Genomic DNA, 20,663 nt, shown 5'->3' with positions numbered 1-20,663 from the left:
TGATGTTCTGCCATACTTAATCTTACGTAAAGCTTTTATAATCTCCTGTCTTTTCACTATACCATTCAACATAACTCTTATTCCACGAGCCATATCATCCTAAATATATCACATCCACTGCCATATCAGTGATTTCAGTATATCCTAAATAATTAAATTTTATGATATATGTCTGTTTCCAAAAATATCGTGCTAGATGTATGACCTCAGCAAGATTATGCAACACATCTTTCAACCAAGAGTATAATATCCAGATCTTACAACATTTCTATTTAAGTATGAATAATTCTAAAGGCTATCCCTGGGGACAAGGGAGACAGAACACTACACACAATTCTCTTGCTAATTGCAGAAGGCAACTGAAAGGGGTGGAAGAAGAGTAACAAGAAATCCTTCCCTTCCATATAATCACCTAAAAATTGGAACAAGAGCCAAATGGGTATTTTCCACTAAAAGTTGTTTGTTCCTGATGCTACCTTGCTAAAATGGAAAAAGTAAACAAACATTTGAAAGAAAAAAGTATATGAAAATTTCTGGGGTGAAAAAATTATCAATGTACGTGATCTAAGATATATGTAGATAAATTCATTCCTAAAATGAATGACAAGGCACCACTTTTAATCACATGAACTTCAAAAGCAGGTATTTAAATCCATTCATATAATGAATGATAAGGTGCCACTTTTAATCACAAATACTTCATTTCACTCTTGATATTACCTGGAAAAGAATCCTACATAAGACGGGACTTACTAGTCCTAATCCCTTATAGGCAATGGAGTGATCAAAAATGAGCATCTCATAGCAATGAAAACTTCAGAACCTTCTTCCCAAAATTTGATATGGAACAAAGACCTGAAATCAACATACATGCTGTGTGGAAAACCCACACTATGGCCATCCTAAAACTAACAGTCCAGTTTTTATATGCACCAATGCCAGCATATATTAAGGTAATTCTATTTTGCATGTGCACTTTACATGCTATTACCTTCTCCCTCATTCTACTTACCTATAATATATGAAGTCTAAATCCTTAAGAAGGCAGGTCATGTTGCACATGAATATATAATTCATTGCACCTCTTTATGTATGTATGTAGAAGATGCAAAAACTTATAAACCACTCATATACCATACATTTGTCTCTCAATGGCTGCTACTACACAACCACGATTTAAACCTTCTGCAAATTTCTGTGCCCTACTGTGATGAAATGCATTGTAGAGAGGTAACATGGTTCCAAAAAACAAACTGACTCATCAAGACTTCATTGTGAGTCTTGTCACATAATTGGCACAAGCATCCTCTCATGTGTAAATGTTGGGGGTAACTTCCTGTTTAACATTTAACAAGCATTTCCACTGCCAATCTACTTTTGCGATTAAAGAGTTTGTCAGAGCTGATAGGGTTCATCTTTGGAGATTATTGTTAATAATGTGATAGTCGTCTATAAAAGGGTTCTCACTGCTTGGGTCTAGCAATAAATATACAGAAAAGTAAGTAAAAATGCTCTGACTATGGCTTACATGCTTGATCCATTAAGAGACTACCATGAAAAACTTATAGTTTTACTTTCAATAGAATACCTTCTGCATTACATAACAATAACTGTTGAATATATTGTTACTAATGATAAAATATGGTGCATGCAGTCTCAACAGTAAAGAAAAAGTCACATTACTTGTAAATGTAATCTTGTAGTCTGGCAACAACGTAAGTTTTCACTAATTTGTCTAATTTCACCCCAGTTGCCTTACAAGTGTGAATAAATTTCCTAAACTTTCCAATACGCAGCATCTTTCCTGTTATTCTTCCTTCTTTTATACTATAAGTCTCCTAGAACCAGAGCAATCAATCTTAATCAGTTGTTACTCCCTCAACTTTCAAATTTTCATTTAGGCTGCTCCCAGTACCAGAGCAATCAATCTTAATTAGTCATAACTCCCTCAATTTCCAAATTTTCATTTGGGCTGCTTTTTTTCTCTATCTCCACTTGTATAACTTTGTTATTTGTTCTCTAGTAAATACCATTCCACTGCAGATCTACACTTCATTTACATTATGCTGTAAAGCTTCCACTAACATTTGTAAAAACTAAACATAAGCTTCATTTCATTCCTTTTGAGGCCTGTAAATTTGCATATCATTAAACAGTGACATTTCAACGCACCCGTTTTATTATCACACAATTTTTTTATCTCGCTGTTAAATATACCCAATTAGAAATGTAGTTTTTCAGTCATTTAAAACTTAATGCTCAAAACTTTACAGTCTACCTCAGATGTTTTGAAATAAATACAGTAAAGACACTAAATTACTAACATCAGTTACCTTATCTCCCAGTTTCCTACGATGGCACCTGCCAAAGAAGAGTTTTTAACCTACAGACCATAAAATAAATGTCCATCCCTAAACATACTGTAAGAGCCAAAAATGCCTGGCTAACCCTGCCCAAATGTTGGATCAGACTCATATATTAGAGGAGGGTGTGATATGAGAGCATTACCGTTGTACTACAGTACCCTCAAATATACTTGACTTATTTGACAGCACTAAATCTTTAAGCTTGAAAATTAAAATTCAATAAACAGATTTCATCAATGAGTTAATATGGAGTTGGAAATATTCCATTATAATGTTTGTTATGGAATAAGGCATTCACAACAATATTGAATTAGACAGGATTGGAAAAAAAAAAGAAGTGTACACCTCTACTCTATAAAAGGTGGAAAACATAATATAATGGTGCACAGTGCTGAAGTCATGATGAATTAATGAATTAAACTATAAAATTCACTTTTTAAATTAAGAGGACAGCAAAAGGGTCTCCAACAGATAAATGTATTATGAAATACCATTTCCCAACACTACAATGTATGGAGACAAGCGAAGACTGAAAAAACAAAATGAAATCTTATGCACTTCTCAGTCTTATACGGATAAATCAGTCTACTAGATGTAACCAGAAATATGTAACACCTTGTCAACAAGAATGTGATAAAAGTATCAATATTTCAGTCTGAAATATCATAAAACAATATGAATACAAAATTAATAATAGTCAATTCAAGGAAAAATTAAAATTTTTGAATCATTATGACCAGTTTAAAGGACAACACTAAATTGTCTTTTCCATATAAAAAAAATGAAATGAAATATGCCTAATAAAAAAATATCTTTTTAATAACTGCATAAATCAGATCTTCCATACATTAATACTATGCATAGATACTGGACGACAGCAAGAGTAGCTGCTTATTTAAGAGGACTGCTTGTGTATGGCTTTATATTATACCTAAATTTGCACTGGAATTTGCAACTTCATTTTATAATAACTCACTACATGTGAAGACTAGGTTCCATTGACTCTGATGTGGGTAAGGTGGCATGAGGGTATGTGTATGAAAGGGCAGCAGGATGAGGTGCACCCTGGCTCATCTCCAAGCGTCGCAAGTAGGTAGGATCAGCTGCTGCCATGTGGTGTGGCAAGTATGCTTGACTAACATGTGTCGGCATGACAGTTGGGTATGTGTACTCTTGAGGCAGATATTGGGCGGCACTTGGAAGTTCAGCCTTGACCAAATTTTCATGACATATTTTAAAACCTTTATCAGAAATAGTTGCAGGGGAGGAAGATGAAGATGGCAAGCTTGGTGTTGCAACTGGGGTTGGTGTAGCAGAACTTGATGTCTGTGGCTGATCAGTCAACCTGGTAGTTGATTTATCCTGTCTGCTAAAGTATGATGAAGTATCACCATCTCTTTTCCCATCCTTGTCAGATGTTTGTTGAGCTTGCCCAGGTGAAGTGTAGGAAGTTCGACGAGAATCTTTTGAGGGTGCTTTCTCAACAGTGACATTTGGAGTTACCATTGGAGGTCCTTTGTCCTTCTCCCTGTCTGATTTCTCAATAGATACCAAGGCTCTAGGTGATTCAGAAAATCGACTTCTGCGCCGCTGACTACAACTACGTTTAGTATGACTTCCAAATTTTTCTTGACTGCGATATATACGTGACTCAGTATTCAGTTTCCGTCGGATTGCATTTCTCACTTGCTTTTCATCTATCGTAGGAAAGTTGCGGATTGCATCATCTGCAACAGAAAGTAAGAGAAATGTTATATATTGTATATACTATGCAAAGGTCCTGGGTTCAAGTCCAGGCTGTTGGAGGGTATTATTTATTCATTTTTTTATTCATTTTGCTTTATTGCTGTCTCCCGCGTTAGCGACATACACACATATATACATACATGTCCACACACGCAAATATACATACCTATACATCTCAACGTATACATACATATACACACACAGACACATACATATATACACATGTACATAATTCATACTGTCTGCCTTTATTCATTCCCATCACCATCCCATCACACATGAAATAACAACCCCCTCCCCCCTCATGTGCGCGAGGTAGCGCTAGGAAAAGACAACAAAGGCCACATTCATTCACACTCAGTCTCTAGCTGTCATGTAATAATGCACCGAAACCACAGCTCCCTTTCCACATCCAGGCTCCACAGAACTTTCCATGGTTTACCCCAGACGCTTCACATGCCCTGGTTCAATCCACTGACAGCACGTCGACCCCGGTATACCACATCGTTCCAATTCACTCTATTCCTTTCACCCTCCTGCATGTTCAGGCCCCGATCACTCAAAATCTTTTTCACTCCATCCTTCCACCTCCAATCTGGTCTCCCACTTCTCCTCATTCCCTCCACCTCTGACACATATATCCTCTTGGTCAATCTTTCCTCACTCATTCTCTCCATGTGACCAAACCATTTCAAAACATCTTCTGCTGCTCTCTCAACCACACTCATTTTATTACCACACATCTCTCTTACCCTTTCATTACTTACTCGGTCAAACCCCTCACACCACATATTGTCCTCAAACATCTCATTTCCAGCACATCCACCCTCCTCTGCACAACTCTATCTATAGCCCACGCCTCGCAACCACATAACATTGCCGGAATCACTATTGCTTCAAACATACCCATTTTTGCTTTCCGAGATAATGTTCTCGCCTTCCACACATTTTTCAACGCTCCCAGAACTTTGACCCCCTCCCCCACCCTATGACTCACTTCAGCTTCCATGGTTCCATCCACTGCCAAATCCACTCCCAGATATCTAAAACACTTCACTTCCTCTAGTTTTTCTTCATTCAAACTTACCTTCCAATTGACTTGTCCCTCAACCCTACTGGACCTAATAACCTTGCTCTTATTCACATTTACTCTCAGCTTTCTTCTTTCACACACTTTACCAAACTCAGTCACCAGCTTCTGCAGTTTCTCACCCAAATCAACCACCAGCACTGTATCATCAGCAAACAACTGACTCACTTCCCAAGCTCTCTCATCCACAACAGGTTGCATACTTGCCCCTCTCTCCAAAACTCTTGCATTCACCTCCCTAACAACCCCATCCATAAACAAATTAAACAACCATGGAGACATCACGCACCCCTACCGCAAACCGACATTCACTGAGAACCAATCACTTTCCTCTCTTCCTACCCGTACACAAGCCTTACATCCTCGATAAAAACTTTTCACTGCTTCTTGCAACTTACCTCCTACACCACGTTCTCCTAATACCTTTCACAGAGCATCTCTATCAACTCTTATCATATGCCTTCTCCAGATCCATAAATGCTACATACAAATCCATTTGTTTTTCAAAGTATTATTATTTGCTTTGTCACGGTCTCCCGTGTTTGCAAGGTAGCGCAAGGAAACAGACGAAAGAAATGGCCCAACCCACCCCCATACACAATGTATATACATACACGTCCACACACGCAAATATACATACCTATACATCTCAATGTACACATATATATACCCATGCACACAATTCACACTGTTTGCCTTTATTCATTCCCATCGCCACATCGCCACACATGGAATACCATCCCCCCCCCCCCTCATGTGTGCGAGGTACCACTAGGAAAAGACAACAAAGGCCCCATTCGTTCACACTCAGTCTCTAGCTGTCATGCAATAATGCCCGAAACCACACAACTTTCCATGGTTTACCCCAGACGCTTCATTATGCCCTGATTCAATCCACTGACAGCACGTTAACCCCGGTATACCACATCGATCCAATTCACTCTATTCCTTGCCTGCCTTTCACCCTCCTGCATGTTCAGGCCCTGATCACACAAAATCTTTTTCACTCCATCTTTCCACCTCCAATTTGGTCTCCCACTTCTCCTCGTTCCCTCCACCTCCAACACATATATCCTCTTGGTCAATCTTTCCTCACTCATTCTCTCCATGTCCCCAAACCATTTCAAAACACCCTCTCCTGCTCTCTCAACCACGCTCTTTTTATTTCCACACATCTCTCTTACCCTTACATTACTTACTCGATCAAACCACCTCAAACCACACATTGTCCTCAAACATCTCATTTCCAGCACATCCACCCTCCTGCGCACAACTCTATCCATAGCCCACGCCTCGCAACCATACAACATTGTTGGAACCACTATTCCTTCAAACATACCCATTTTTGCTTTCCGAGATAATGTTCTCGACTTCCACACATTCTTCAAGGCTCCCAGGATTTTCGCCCCCTCCCCCACCCTATGATCCACTTCCGCTTCCATGGTTCCATCCGCTGCCAGATCCACTCCCAGATATCTAAAACACTTTACTTCCTCTAGCTTTTCTCCATTCAAACTTACCTCCCAATTGACTTGACCCTCAACCCTACTGTACCTAATAAACTTGCTCTTATTCACATTTACTCTTAACTTTCTTCTTTCACACACTTTACCAAACTCAGTCACCAGCTTCTGCAGTTTCTCACATGAATCAGCCACCAGCGCTGTGTCATCAGCGAACAACAACTGACTCACTTCCCAAGCTCTCTCATCCCCAACAGACTTCATACTTGCCCCTCTTTCCAAAACTCTTGCATTCACCTCCCTAACAACCCCATCCATAAACAAATTAAACAACCATGGAGACATCACACACCCCTGCCGCAAACCTACATTCACTGAGAACCAATCACTTTCCTCTCTTCCTACACGTACACATGCCTTACATCCTCGATAAAAACTTTTCACTGCTTCTAACAACTTGCCTCCCACACCATATATTCTTAATACCTTCCACAGAGCATCTCTATCAACTCTATCATATGCCTTCTCCAGATCCATACATGCTACATAAAAATCCATTTGCTTTTCCAAGTATTTCTCACATACATTCTTCAAAGCAAACACCTGATCCACACATCCTCTACCACTTCTGAAACCACACTGCTCCTCCCCAATCTGAAGCTCTGTGCATGCCTTCACCCTCTCAATCATCATCCTCCCATATAATTTCCCAGGAATACTCAATAAACTTTTTAATTTTTTCTTTATTATACTTTGTCGCTGTCTCCCGCGTTTGCGAGGTAGCGCAAGGAAACAGACGAAAGAAATGGCCCAACCCACCCCCATACACATGTATATACATACGTCCACACACGCAAATATACATACCTACACAGCTTTCCATGGTTTATCCCAGACGCTTCACATGCCCTGATTCAATCCACTGACAGCACGATAACCCCGGTATACCACATCGAACCAATTCACTCTATTCCTTGCCCTCCTTTCACCCTCCTGCATGTTCAGGCCCCAATCACACAAAATCTTTTTCACTCCATCTTTCCACCTCCAATTTGGTCTCCCACTTCTCCTCGTTCCCTCCACCTCCGACACATATATCCTCTTGGTCAATCTTTCCTCACTCATTCTCTCCATGTGCCCAAACCATTTCAAAACACCCTCTTCTGCTCTCTCAACCACGCTCTTTTTATTTCCACACATCTCTCTTACCCTTACGTTACTTACTCGATCAAACCACCTCACACCACACATTGTCCTCAAACATCTCATTTCCAGCACATCCATCCTCCTGCGCACAACTCTATCCATAGCCCACGCCTCGCAACCATACAACATTGTTGGAACCACTATTCCTTCAAACATACCCATTTTTGCTTTCCGAGATAATGTTCTTGACTTCCACACATTCTTCAAGGCTCCCAGGATTTTCGCCCCCTCCCCCACCCTATGATCCACTTCCGCTTCCATGGTTCCATCCGCTGCCAGATCCACTCCCAGATATCTAAAACACTTTACTTCCTCCAGTTTTGCTCAATTCAAACTTACCTCCCAATTGACTTGACCCTCAACCCTACTGTACCTAATAACCTTGCTCTTATTCACATTTACTCTTAACTTTCTTCTTTCACACACTTTACCAAACTCAGTCACCAGCTTCTGCAGTTTCTCACATGAATCAGCCACCAGCGCTGTATCATCAGCGAACAACAACTGACTCACTTCCCAAGCTCTCTCATCCCCAACAGACTTCATACTTGCCCCTCTTTCCAAAACTCTTGCATTCACCTCCCTAACAACCCCATCCATAAACAAATTAAACAACCATGGAGACATCACACACCCCTGCCGCAAACCTACATTCACTGAGAACCAATCACTTTCCTCTCTTCCTACACGTACAAATGCCTTACATCCTCGATAAAAACTTTTCCCTGCTTCTAACAACTTGCCTCCCACACCATACATTCTTAATACCTTCCACAGAGCATCTCTATCAACTCTATCATATGCCTTCTCCAGATCCATAAATGCTACATACAAATCCATTTGCTTTTCTAAGTATTTCTCACATACATTCTTGAAAGCAAACACCTGATCCACACATCCTCTACCACTTCTGAAACCACACTGCTCTTCCCCAATCAGATGCTCTGTACATGCCTTCACCCTCTCGTTCAATGGGAAACAAACATCTTTTTATTCTCTCTAAAATTCAATGATACTCTCACCCCAACTCTCATTTACTCTCTTTTTCACCTCTTACACCTATCTCTTGACCTCCTGCTTCTTTGGCACCTATCTCTTGACCTCCTGCCTCTTTCTTTTATACATCTCATTTGCACTATTTCCCTGCAAAAATTGTCTAAATGCCTCTTTCTTCTCTTTCATTAACAATCTTACTACTTCATCCCACCACTCACTACCCTTTCTAATCTGCCCACCTCCCACCTTTCTCTTGCCACAGGCATCTTTTGCATTAATTTTTGTCCCTTGCCTTGATACAAGGGCAATATACTGGATTCTACCCATCCTAACATACCCCACCACGTGTCACACAAATTTCTAATAACCAAACTAACCAATCAACATAATCATCCCCTGTATTGAGAAACTTGACTACGATCCCATCCATTCCTGCTGTGATGCCACACTTCAACTGCACACATCTACTCACTAGCTTTCATGTATAATGAATTGAAACCACAGCCAAGTCCCACAGACTTTATGGTTTACCCTAACTGCTTTATATGCCCTAGTTTAGCCCAGTGACAGCATGTTGCCACACCATATACCACATAATTCATTGTATCGTATCCCATTCAGGTTTCTCATCCTCCCGAATGTTTATGCCCAGGTATGTAACTGCCTTTTCCACTTTAGCAAGGTAGGATCAGGAACAAATGAACAATGGACTCATTTACACACTTCCAACTTCTGACTATCATATATAACGCACCAAAACCAGAGCCTACCATCCACAGCCAAGCCCTACAGAGAAGTCTATGGTTTATCTTGACCACTTCATATTCCTGGTTCAGCCTAATGATATCATATTAACCCCAACATATTATAATGCTTTCATTCATTGTCAAATGCATACTTCTTGCTCTCCTGGATGTTCCTGTCCCAATACCCCAAAAGCCTCCCTCATTCCACTCCTCAGTCTCCCCTCCCATTTATTCCAATTGCTTTTGATAGAATTATCCTCTCTTTGTCTCTTTTCACTCTTCTTCTCCATATGTCAGAACCATTTCAGCACACCATGGTCAGTCCTCTCAAACAGAAATGCTTAATACCACATCTACCTCAAGAAAATGTCATTTCTTTCACAAATGACCTGCCTCACAACACATATTGTCCTCAAGCATTTAATTTCCAACACATCTAACCTCTTCTTTTCTTGCACATTCAGAGTTCAAGGATGAAATCCATACAACAATGCTGGGACATCTGTAACTTCAAATATAACCAATTTTGCCTATACAGATACTGACTTTATGCACCAAACACTTTAGTCCTCTCTCTTCAACTGTCTTAACTTCATTCCCTACACTTCCATCTGCTGCCATGTCCACTCCAAGGAATACACATTTCCTCCAGGTCCTCCTCGTTTAAATTCACACTTAAACCAATCTGTCTCACATTCTGCTTACAAAATTCTTGTAAAAGAAATTTCAATTGGGGAATGCAGTAGAGGGTGCATTACATCAACTGGGGAACACAGTTGAGGGTACATAATAGCAAGTGTTGCATTAAAGAGAATAAAAAAACTTTAAACATTACATATTACAAGGTGACTATTGTACATACCAGAAAGGTAGGATTGACATGCAGGGCCTACATAAATCTCCTTTAAGGCAAGAATATTCTTTCAAACTGTCATCAATGCTCAAAGCTTATTAATACTTCATGTGAATATTACAAATTCTGATACAGTACTCTACACAAAAACATTACAATTGACACCACAAAAACAAGAGAGCTATGTGTGTGTTACAAATTCTGTTGCAAACCCAACACTAACATATTACAATTGACGCCACAAAACAAGAGACCTACGTGTGATAACCCTAATGATACAAGGGTCAAGTTGATTTTTGTTTGAGGGTCCTTTGTCCTTATTAGCGAAGCATTCACCTCCTGTAAGAGATGATGATGCTAGAACTTCCATGGAGAAAAAGTAACGAAGAAGATCGTTAACATAGCGGTTAGCGTTGGTGCGCCTGAACTTGAAGTAATCACTTGCATGGATTGTTACGCCTCCACCCAAATCAAGCTGAAATGTGGCATACTGTCATTAAAATGGAAATATTTATAAAATCTGGAGAAGAATTGAGACAGAGAGAGAGAGTACATTAACAAGATTTTTCATAGTGTATGAAATTAATATATAACCTATTTACACTGATCAGGGAGGGAGTTTTACAGTAATGGGGACCCATCTCTAGAAAATTCTCTATCGTACAACTTCATAAATCTCTTGTATGTTGTCTGCATTACCTATGCCTTTAGTCATATTATTCCTTTCCTCCACCCCTCTTACACTATAAAAGTACTTTAATAATATTTCTTAACAAGTTCATTGCTAAATTTCATGTTTTCTCTAGTTTCTCTATCCCTAAATCTCTCTAAGAACTATTCACTGTTCACATCGTTGGTTAGCTTTAGAAATTAAAGGCAGAAATAAGGTCATCCCTCTCTCTTCTCTCTTCCAACGTGGCCAAATTTAAAACCTTGGCCTTCCCCTGTAACTCAGCTCTCTTAATTCTGGTATGACATTTGCTGCCCTCCTCAGGAAGTTTCTGTTAGTTCTATGTGCTTCTTTAGGTGTGCTGACCAAATCTGAGGAGCAGATTCTAAGTTTGGCCTTAAGTATGACATGAGTGCTTGCTAATTACTTCCTTATATGTTTACTTGAAAGCTATTGTAATATTTGCAAGAAGATCATCTGTCAACTATTCTGGCAACAGGAGAGGGACAAGCTATTGTAATATTTGCAAGATCATCATCTGTAACTATTCTGGCAACAGGAGAGGGACAAAGTTAACTCCCAAGTCCTTTACACAAACAAATTCCTGAAGCTTATTTCCAGCTAGATAAAAAATCATCCTGAGGCCTTCTTTCACTTTCTGCCATCCTGAATACTCCATGTTTGCTCAGGTTGATTTTCATCAACCAATTATCAGATCAACTTTGGAATCTGTTTTGGTTCCTTGTAAGTTGATGCAATCCTTAGTTATTTTCATTCCTTCATAACCTATGCATCATCTGCAAACAAATTCAGGTAGGAGCCCATACCTTCAAGCCAGTCATTTACTTAGATCAAGGAGAGTGATGGTTCCTGGAAGAGAACCTTGTGGTAGTCTGCTGGTCACCTCAACCCATTTGGAAAGGGCTTCTCTGAAATGCATCATTTGTTCCCTCCATTGAGATAATCTATCCATTTAAGTAATCTTCCTCTTATTCTTGCCTCATATTCACTTCAGTTAATTATCCCTTATCCCTGCCTCATATTCAGTTTTGTAATTGGCCTCCCAAGCAACACTGTGTCAAATGCTTTCTAGCAGTGTGCAAGAACCTATTTGTACTTTTGTACTACACAGGTAGGAAATTTTTAAATCATGAGGCCTCATTTCTTAAACATTCTCTTCTGTCATGCAGCTTTTCATATTTTTGTAAGCTGTCTCCATTAACCACATCTTCATTCATCTTATTACATTCATCCATCACTTCCATTTTACCACATTTTTATTCATTTTATTACAACCATCCATCACTCCCATTTTATCAGAGTATTTTTTTTCATATTTTCATAATTTCCAACAAGCATTTTGCTTACTTTCTTGCTATAAGCTCTCTGCTCTTTCTTTGCATCACCCAAAGCAAGGGTCACTATCCACATTACCAAATTAGTAAATAAACATGAAGGTTGTGATCAAATCTCCCAAATTCTCTACTTTTCCATGGTGAACAAGTTTACAAACTCTAATCCCAGTAGCTCAGTTCTCTTCTGGACCTACTTTATTAGATCCTTGTGTTTCTTTAAGTGTGGCAACCAACTTGAAATGTATGAAGTTTTCTAATCTGGGCATATTGTAAGCAATACTTAAATGCCTTCTCAAAGTAACCATTCACAGTTTGCCTCCTTCACAAATCTTCTAAGAAAGTGTTCTGGTGGTAGGCTGGGTACATCATCTTCCAAGTCTCTTTCACATATACATTTTGTGTAATTTGTTTCAGGCCAGGTTATGTTCATATTAAGGCTTTTCACAGTCACATCTTTTTTACTTTGCATTTGCTTCACTTTGTCACATCTTTTTCACTTTGCATTTGCTGAAGTTGAAATTCATCAAACAAGTATCAGACCAGCTTTGGAGCTTAAGTTGTTGTGCATCCCTTACTTCTCTAATGATCTTAGCACCATATGCTAACATAAGCAGGTTAAATAGTCCTTTTGGCATGTCATTTACATAGATCAAAGACAGTGATGGCCCATAACCAAGCTCTGTGTTACAATAATGGTTACCCCTACCCACTGTCACCTGGTCAGTACTCAAACAAAGGAGCCTCCCTCAAGTATTAGATTGAAAATCAGGCTATTTTACCGACCTTTTAGTGGAACAGTGTCAAATGTCTTCTTGTAGACCAAGAAGGCATATTCCATCTATCCAACTTGGAGAAAATTAATTGAGAAATACTATTAATAATGTTTATCAGCTCCCTGGCACTGATTTTCATTATTACCCTCTGCCTCAACTCAAGAAGTTCAATTGCCACAACTATCTAAGACATATGATCAGCATGAACTCTTTCCTCTGGACCAATACTGTCTCCTGCTTTGTTTCTCCTTTCTGATTACCTTTTCTGGTATGTTATGGATACAACATATCTGATACTGGTCTATAATTTAATGCAATTTCCAAATTTAGAACAAAAAGTGGATTTATTTGATGGCTTGCATGTGGTGATTGTACAGCATATTTTAGAAGGCATTTTGGAATTACTAAGTCAACAATGTGAACCATGAAGAAAATGAGAGAGCCTTTAATGCAACACTGCTAGCTGGCTCCTTTTTTGGAGTACAGAGGCCAAGCACAGAGTATCAGGGGTGATGTGTTGCCATTATTCTATACAGTTTTACATCTTTATTCCTTTCCTGTATAGTTTTGCACATCATTTCTTTATGCTTTTGTAAAGTAAGCATGTTGTTCCTAATATACAAAATGCTTATTTCAAATTTTAAAGTGCTCACCATTGGACTTAAGGTATGTCTCTCAAGGGTCATTTCCCCTTACCCCCTATGTATCTTCATATCCAATGACTATATTTTTCAGATCCCTAAGTTCCTCTCTCATTTCATATCTTTCTAGGTCTTTAACTTGATCTCTCAGCTTATGTACTTCTACCTCCGTGTGTGAGTTAAAGTGTTAGTGCAGATGTGAAGGTGAGGATTCAGACATTTACACACACATTTGCAGGACTGTGCATATAATATCAGGCTCAACTAAAAATGCTTTTGTATCACTCTAATTCAAAAACTTTTTGATAAATGGAATAACCCTGTTACTTAATTACAAGTCTTAGAAAGGAGCACAGGAAAATAATATATTTCAGGTTTGAAAACCAGCTAAAATAGAAAAATCTTAAACTACATTTTCCCTTATTCTTTACTTTGAAAGTCAACAGGCATATTTCCTCACCATATCTTCTGAAACCCTTGGCAATTCTGGTACAGGTGCTGGGGTTTCTGATGATTCATCAGATTTGCTCTTCTTTGAGATATGAATTGGTTCATCCAACTCACCATCAGAAAAGTTAACAAGTGAGGACTCTGACTGTTCCATTTCACATGGACGTTTACGCTCTGGACTCATCATCACTGAAGGCTCCAAGGCTCCAGTCACCACTGAGCGGTCTGATGGCACAACTGGAACATCTGATGCTGCCTCCCGGGCAAATGTACCTAAACCACGAATCTATAAAGATGAAACAAAGTGTTTTATGTACCAGTACTTGAAAATCAATACAGCAGCATCACAAAAATCCATACAATAACTGACATCATAAATCAGTCAATCCATCTCTCAACAATAAAAAAATTCTATACAGTCAAGCAAATACCTCACAATCTGATGAAAACTTTAAAAAAAATTGATACTTTGTTATATAAACAATCTCAAAATATAATTTTTTCTTAAAACTTGTCTTTCCCACCTTAGCAAAATAGTAAGGAACAAATGATCAATGGTCTAACTTTGTCACACCCAGTCTTTAAAAGTCTTGCATAAGGCACCAAAACCAAAGCCAGATTCCCATAGCCAAATCCCATTTAGCACTCCATATTTTATCTCCACCAATTCATCTACCACAGCTTAGTCCAATAACTGTCATCCTCCATATATCATATCACATCTACAATAGCTTACTCCAAAAACTGTCATCCTCCATATATCACATCAACTCCTATTCAATGCTCAATGCATGATTCCTGAATGTTTGGGCACCAATATTTCTGCCTTTTGCACGCCATCTTAATCTCCCCCTCCCACTTCCTCTTTTCTCTTCTGAGGCATACATATTCTTCATCAGTCTTTCTTCATTCATCCTTTCCACAAGCAAACCATTTCAGCACACTCAAGTCAATGCACTCAACTGGACTGCAGACCAGCACAAGTATTGTAACACTATCACTACTCATATGAGGTGTTCCTGAACTCTGCCAGCTCAAAGTTACACCACAAGTGAAAAAGTCACTTTTGGTGAGGCTGTATCACTGGAATACTGCTTTGTCAAAGAATGTCTCACTCTTAAGGAGTCTAATTTCCCTGCTACTCAAAGTGCTGCAGCATTGAGCTGCAGGAGTCTCCAAAATGTTCCAGGGTAACACTAGGACTTTCTCATGAAAACTGGTCCTGGGGTAATAATATATACATACATACATACATACATACATACATGCAAGGAAATAATGCAAATGAGTGGGAGATGTATAAAAGAAAGAGGCAGGAGGTCAAGCGAAAGGTGCAAGAGGTGAAAAAGAGGGCAAATGAGAGTTGGGGTGAGAGAGTATCATTAAATTTTGGGGAGAATAAAAAGATGTTTTGGAAGGAGGTAAATAAAGTGCGTAAGACAAGGGAACAATGGGAACTTCAGTGAAGGGGGCTAATGGGGAGGTGATAATAAGTAGTGGTGATGTGAGAAGGAGATAAAGTGAGTATTTTGAAGGTTTGTTGAATGTGTTTGATGATAGAATGACAGATAAAGGGTGTTTAGGTCGAGGTGGTGTGCAAAGTGAGAGGGTTAGGGAGAATGATTTGGTAAACAGAAAAGTAGTAGTAAAAGCTTTGTGGAAGATGAAAGCCGGCAAGGCAGTGGGTTTGGATGGTATTGCAGTGGAATTTATTAAAAAGGGGGGTGACTGTACTATTGACTGGTTAGTAGGGTTATTTAATGTATGTATGATTCATGGTGAGGTGTCTGAGGATTGGCGGAATGCTTGCATAGTGCCATTGTACAAAGGCAAAGGGGACAAAGGTGAGTGCTCAAATTACAGAGGTATAAGTTTGTTGAGTATTCCTGGGAAATTATATGGGAGGGTATTGATTAAGAGGGTGAAGGCATGTACAGAGAATCAGATTGAGGAAAAACAGTGTGGTTTCAGAAGTGGTAGAGGATGTGTGGATCAGGTGTTTGCTTTGAAGAATGTATGTGAGAAATACTTAGAAAAGCAAATGGATTTGTATGTAGCATTTATGGATCTGGAGAAGGCATATGATAGAGTTGATAGAGATGCTCTGTGGAAGGTATTAAGAATATATGGTGTGAGAGGCAAGTTGTTAGAAGCGGTGAAAAGTGTTTATTGAGGATGTAAGGCATGTGTACGTGTAGGAAGAGAGGAAAGTGATTGGTTCTCAGTGAATGTAGGTTTGCGGCAGGGGCGTGTGATGGTTGTTTAATTTGTTTATGGATGGGGTTGTTAGGGAGGTGAATGCAAGAGTTTTGGAAAGAGGGGCAAGTATGCAGTCTGTTGTGGATGAGAGAGCTTGGGAAGTGAGTCAGTTGTTGTTCGCTGATGATACAGCACTGGTGGCTGATTCATATGAGAAACTGCAGAAGCTGGTGACTGAGTTTGGTAAAGAGTGTGAAAGAAAAAAGTTGAGAGTAAATGTGAATAAGAGCAAGGCTATTAGGTACAGGGTCAAGTCAATTGGGAGGTAAGTTTGAAATGGAGAAAAACTGGAGGAAGTGAAGTGTTTTAGATATCTGGGATGGATCTGGCAGCGGATGGAACCATGAAAGCGGAAGTGAATCATAGGGTGAGGGAGGGGGCGAAAATTCTGGGAGCCTTGAAGAATGTGTGGAAGTCGAGAACATTATCTCGGAAAGCAAAAATGGCTATGTTTGAAGGAATAGTGGTTCCAACAATGTTGTATGGTTGCGAGGCGTGGGCTATGGATAGAGTTGTGCACAGGAGGGTGGATGTGCTGGAAATTAGATGTTTGAGGACAATATGTGGTGTGAGGTGGTTTGATCGAGTAAGTAATAGTAGGGTAAGAGAGATGTGTGGTAATAAAAAGAGTGTGGTTGAGAGAGCAGAAGAGGGTGTTTTCAAATGGTTTGGTCACATGGAGAATGAGAGAGGAAAGATTGACCAAGAGGATATATGTGTCAGAGGTGGAGCGAACAAGGAGAAGTGGGAGACCAAATTGGAGGTGGAAAGATGGAAAGCCTCGCAACCATATAACATTGTTGGAACCACTATTCCTTCAAACATACCCAGTTTTGCTCAGAGATAATGTTCTCGCTTTCCACACATTCTTCAACGCTCCCAGAACCTTTGTCCCCTCCCCCATCCTATGACTTACTTCCACTTCCACTGTTCCATCTGCTGCTAAATCCACTCCCAAATATCTAAAACACTTCACTTCCTGAAGTTTTTCTCCATTTAAACTTACCTCCCAATTGACTTGTCCCTTAACCCTACTGAACCTAATAACCTTGCTCTTATTCACATTTACTCTCAGCTTTCTTCTTTCACACACTTTACCAAACTCAGTCACCAGCTTCTGCAGTTTCTCACATCCACCAGTGCTGTATCATCAGCGAACAACAACTGACTCACTTCCCAAGTCCTCTCATCCATAAAAGACTGCATACTTGCACCTCTCTCCAAAACTCTTCCATTCACCTCCCTAACAACCCTATCCATAAACAAACTAAACAACCATGGAAACATCATGCACCCCTGCCCCAAACCAACATTCACAGGGAACCAATCACTTTCCTCTCTTCCTACTCATACACATGACTTACATCCTCAATAAAAACTTTTCACTGCTTCTGGCAACTTACCTCCCACACCATATACTCTTAATACCTTCCACAAAGCATTTCTATCAACTCTATCATATGCCTTCTCCAGATCCATAAATGCTACATACAAATTCATTTTTTTTCTAAGTAGTTCTCACATACATTCTTCAAAGCAAACACCTGATCCACACATCCTCTACCACTTCTAAAACCACACTGCTCTTCCCCAATCTGATGCTCTGTACACTTCACCCTCTCAATCAATACCCTCCCATATAATTTCCCAGGGATACTCAACAAACTTATACCTCTGTAATTGGAACACTTACCTTTCTCCTCTTTGCCTTTACACAAAGGCACTATACATGCATTCCACCAATCCTAAGGCATTTCACCGTGAACCATACATACATTGAATACTCTCACCAGCCAGTCAACAACACAGTCACCCACTTTTTTACTAAATTACACAGCAATACCATCCAAACCTGCCAACTTGCCAACTTTCACCTTCCACAAAGCTTTCCCTACCTCTTCTCTGTTTACCAAACCACTCTCCCTGACCCTCTCAAACTCTATCATCTAACACATTCAACAAACCTTCAAAATACTCACTCTATCTCCTTCTCACTTTGCCACTACTTGTTATTACCTCCACATTAGCCCCCATCACCAATGTTCCCATTTGTTCTCTTGTCTTAGTCACTTTATTTACCTCCTTCCAAAACATCTTTTTATTCTCCCTAAAATTAACGATACTCTCACCCCAACTCTCATTTGCCCTCTTTATCACCTTTTGCACCTTTCTCTTGACCTCTTTCTTTTATACATCTCCCAGTCATTTGCACTATTTCCCAGCAAAAATCATTGAAATGCATCTCTCTTCTCTTTCACTAACAGTCTTACTTCATCCCACCACTCACTACCCTTTCTAATCAGCCCACCACCCATCTTTCTCATGCCACAGGCATCTTTTGTGCAAGCCATCACTGCTTCCCTAAATACATCCCCCACTCCCCTTACGTCCTTTGCTCTCACCTTTTTCCATTCTGCACTCAGTCTCTCCTGATACTTCCTCACACAAGTCTCCTTTCCAAGCTCACTCTCACCACTCTATTCAACCCAACATTCTCTCTTCTTTTCTGAAAACCTCTACAAATCTTCACCTTCGCCTCCACAAGATAATGATCAGACATCCCTCCAGTTGCCCCTCTCAGCATATTAACATTCCAAAAGTCTCTATTTTGCACGCCCATCAATTAACACATAATCCAATAACGCTCTCTGGTCATCTCTCCTACTTGCATATGTATACTTATGTATATCTCTTTAAACCATGTTTCCTAATCATCAGTTCTTTTTCAGCACACAAATCTACAAGCTCGTCACATTTCCATTTACAACACTGAACACCCCATGTACACTAATTATACCCTCAACTACCACTTTACTCACCTTTGCATTCAAATCACCCATCACTATAATCTGGTCTCATGCATCAAAGCTGCTAACACACTCACTCAGGTGCTCCTAAAACACTTGCCTCATGATCTTTCTTCTCAAGACCAGGTGCACAGGCACCAATAATCACCCCTCTCTCTCCATCCATTTTCAGTTTTACCCATATCAATCTGCAGTTTACTTTCTTACACTTTATCACATACTTCCACAACTGCTTCAAGAGTAGTACTACTCCTTCCTTTGCTCTTGTCCTCTCACCAAACCCTGACTTTACTCCCAAGACATTCCCAAACCACTCTTCCCCTTTACCCTTGAGCTTCGTTTCACTCGGAGCCAAAACATCCAGGTTCCTTTCCTCAAACATACTACCTATCTCTCCTTTTTTCTCCTCTTGGTTACATCCACACACATTTCCCTAATCTGAGCCTTCGAGGAGGATGAACACTCCCCGCATGACTCCTTCTTCTGTTTCCCCTTTTAGAAAGTTGAAATACAAGGAAGGGAGGGTTTGTAGCTCACCGCTCCTGTACCCTTTTGTTGCCCTCTACAACACACGAGGAATGTGTGGGAAGTATTCTTTCTCCCCTTTCCCCAAGGATAGGGTAGAAATATATCACCATAATTTGAAGATTTGTGTACTTATGAAGCCTATTTCAATTATGTCACAGCAATATACCATTCAATTTGTATCCCACTAGCTGAGAAAATTCATTTGTATTTACCACCATTCCTTTATCTACTGCATCCACAGTAAGAAGCCTTGACACACAGCATAAAATTGTTCTGAATAAGCCTAAGGTTGACAATAAATCGTTGCCCTTAGCAGCACTATGGTTAATTTCTTAAAATGTGCATTTTAAGATTTTGCTAACCCTGCAAAATCTTAATGCAGTTATAAGTATGTCTTTCTTGTAAACTTCATCCCTTGCCACCTGTAATCTCCCAGACATGTCTCGGCTTCTTATTCAGCTTCTCTTGAAAACAAGTTTCACCTTTCATCCCACAACATGTCTACTTTAATCATTAATGTTCTTTTATTCACATATTTACACTTAAATTGTTAAAAGGTAAACCTATATATTACTACATTATGATGACAAATCCTCTCCCAACCCTCTACTGAACATCATTCGCTCTATAAAAATATCAACCATACTCTTGCCATTCTGGTATCTGTCTGTATTCATGAATCTCTATACATTACTCAATATTCTGGAATGATAG

At 39.6% G+C, this 20,663-nt stretch overlaps 2 protein-coding genes across 7 annotated transcripts in view; one reads left to right on the top strand and one right to left on the bottom strand.

The window, feature by feature from the left end:
- LOC139746857 (uncharacterized) overlaps positions 1-20,663 on the top strand; it is a 456,577-nt gene that overhangs the window by 75,390 nt on the left and 360,524 nt on the right. The window lies entirely within an intron of this gene.
- Positions 1-20,663, bottom strand: part of LOC139746859 (uncharacterized) — a 118,710-nt gene that overhangs the window by 70,973 nt on the left and 27,074 nt on the right. For 4 of the 5 annotated variants that reach the window (XR_011712245.1, XR_011712244.1, XR_011712243.1 and 1 more), the window contains exons 5-7: positions 14,366-14,641; positions 10,725-10,941; positions 3,343-4,093 (exon numbers count right to left, since the gene is read on the bottom strand). Coding sequence is in view for 2 of the 5 variants with exons in the window: in XM_071658482.1 (XP_071514583.1) it covers positions 3,343-4,093; positions 10,725-10,941; positions 14,366-14,641 (1,244 nt within the window). In the remaining 3 variants the exon portion in view is untranslated. Of the gene's footprint in view, positions 1-448; positions 4,094-10,724; positions 10,942-14,365; positions 14,642-20,663 lie in introns of those variants that run through there. The other variant, XM_071658481.1, reaches the window with a different exon arrangement.

This window comes from Panulirus ornatus, chromosome 66, assembly GCF_036320965.1.
Source record: "Panulirus ornatus isolate Po-2019 chromosome 66, ASM3632096v1, whole genome shotgun sequence".
NCBI classification, from domain to species: Eukaryota; Metazoa; Arthropoda; class Malacostraca; order Decapoda; family Palinuridae; genus Panulirus; species Panulirus ornatus.
This window is presented reverse-complemented; position numbering and strand designations above follow the sequence as displayed.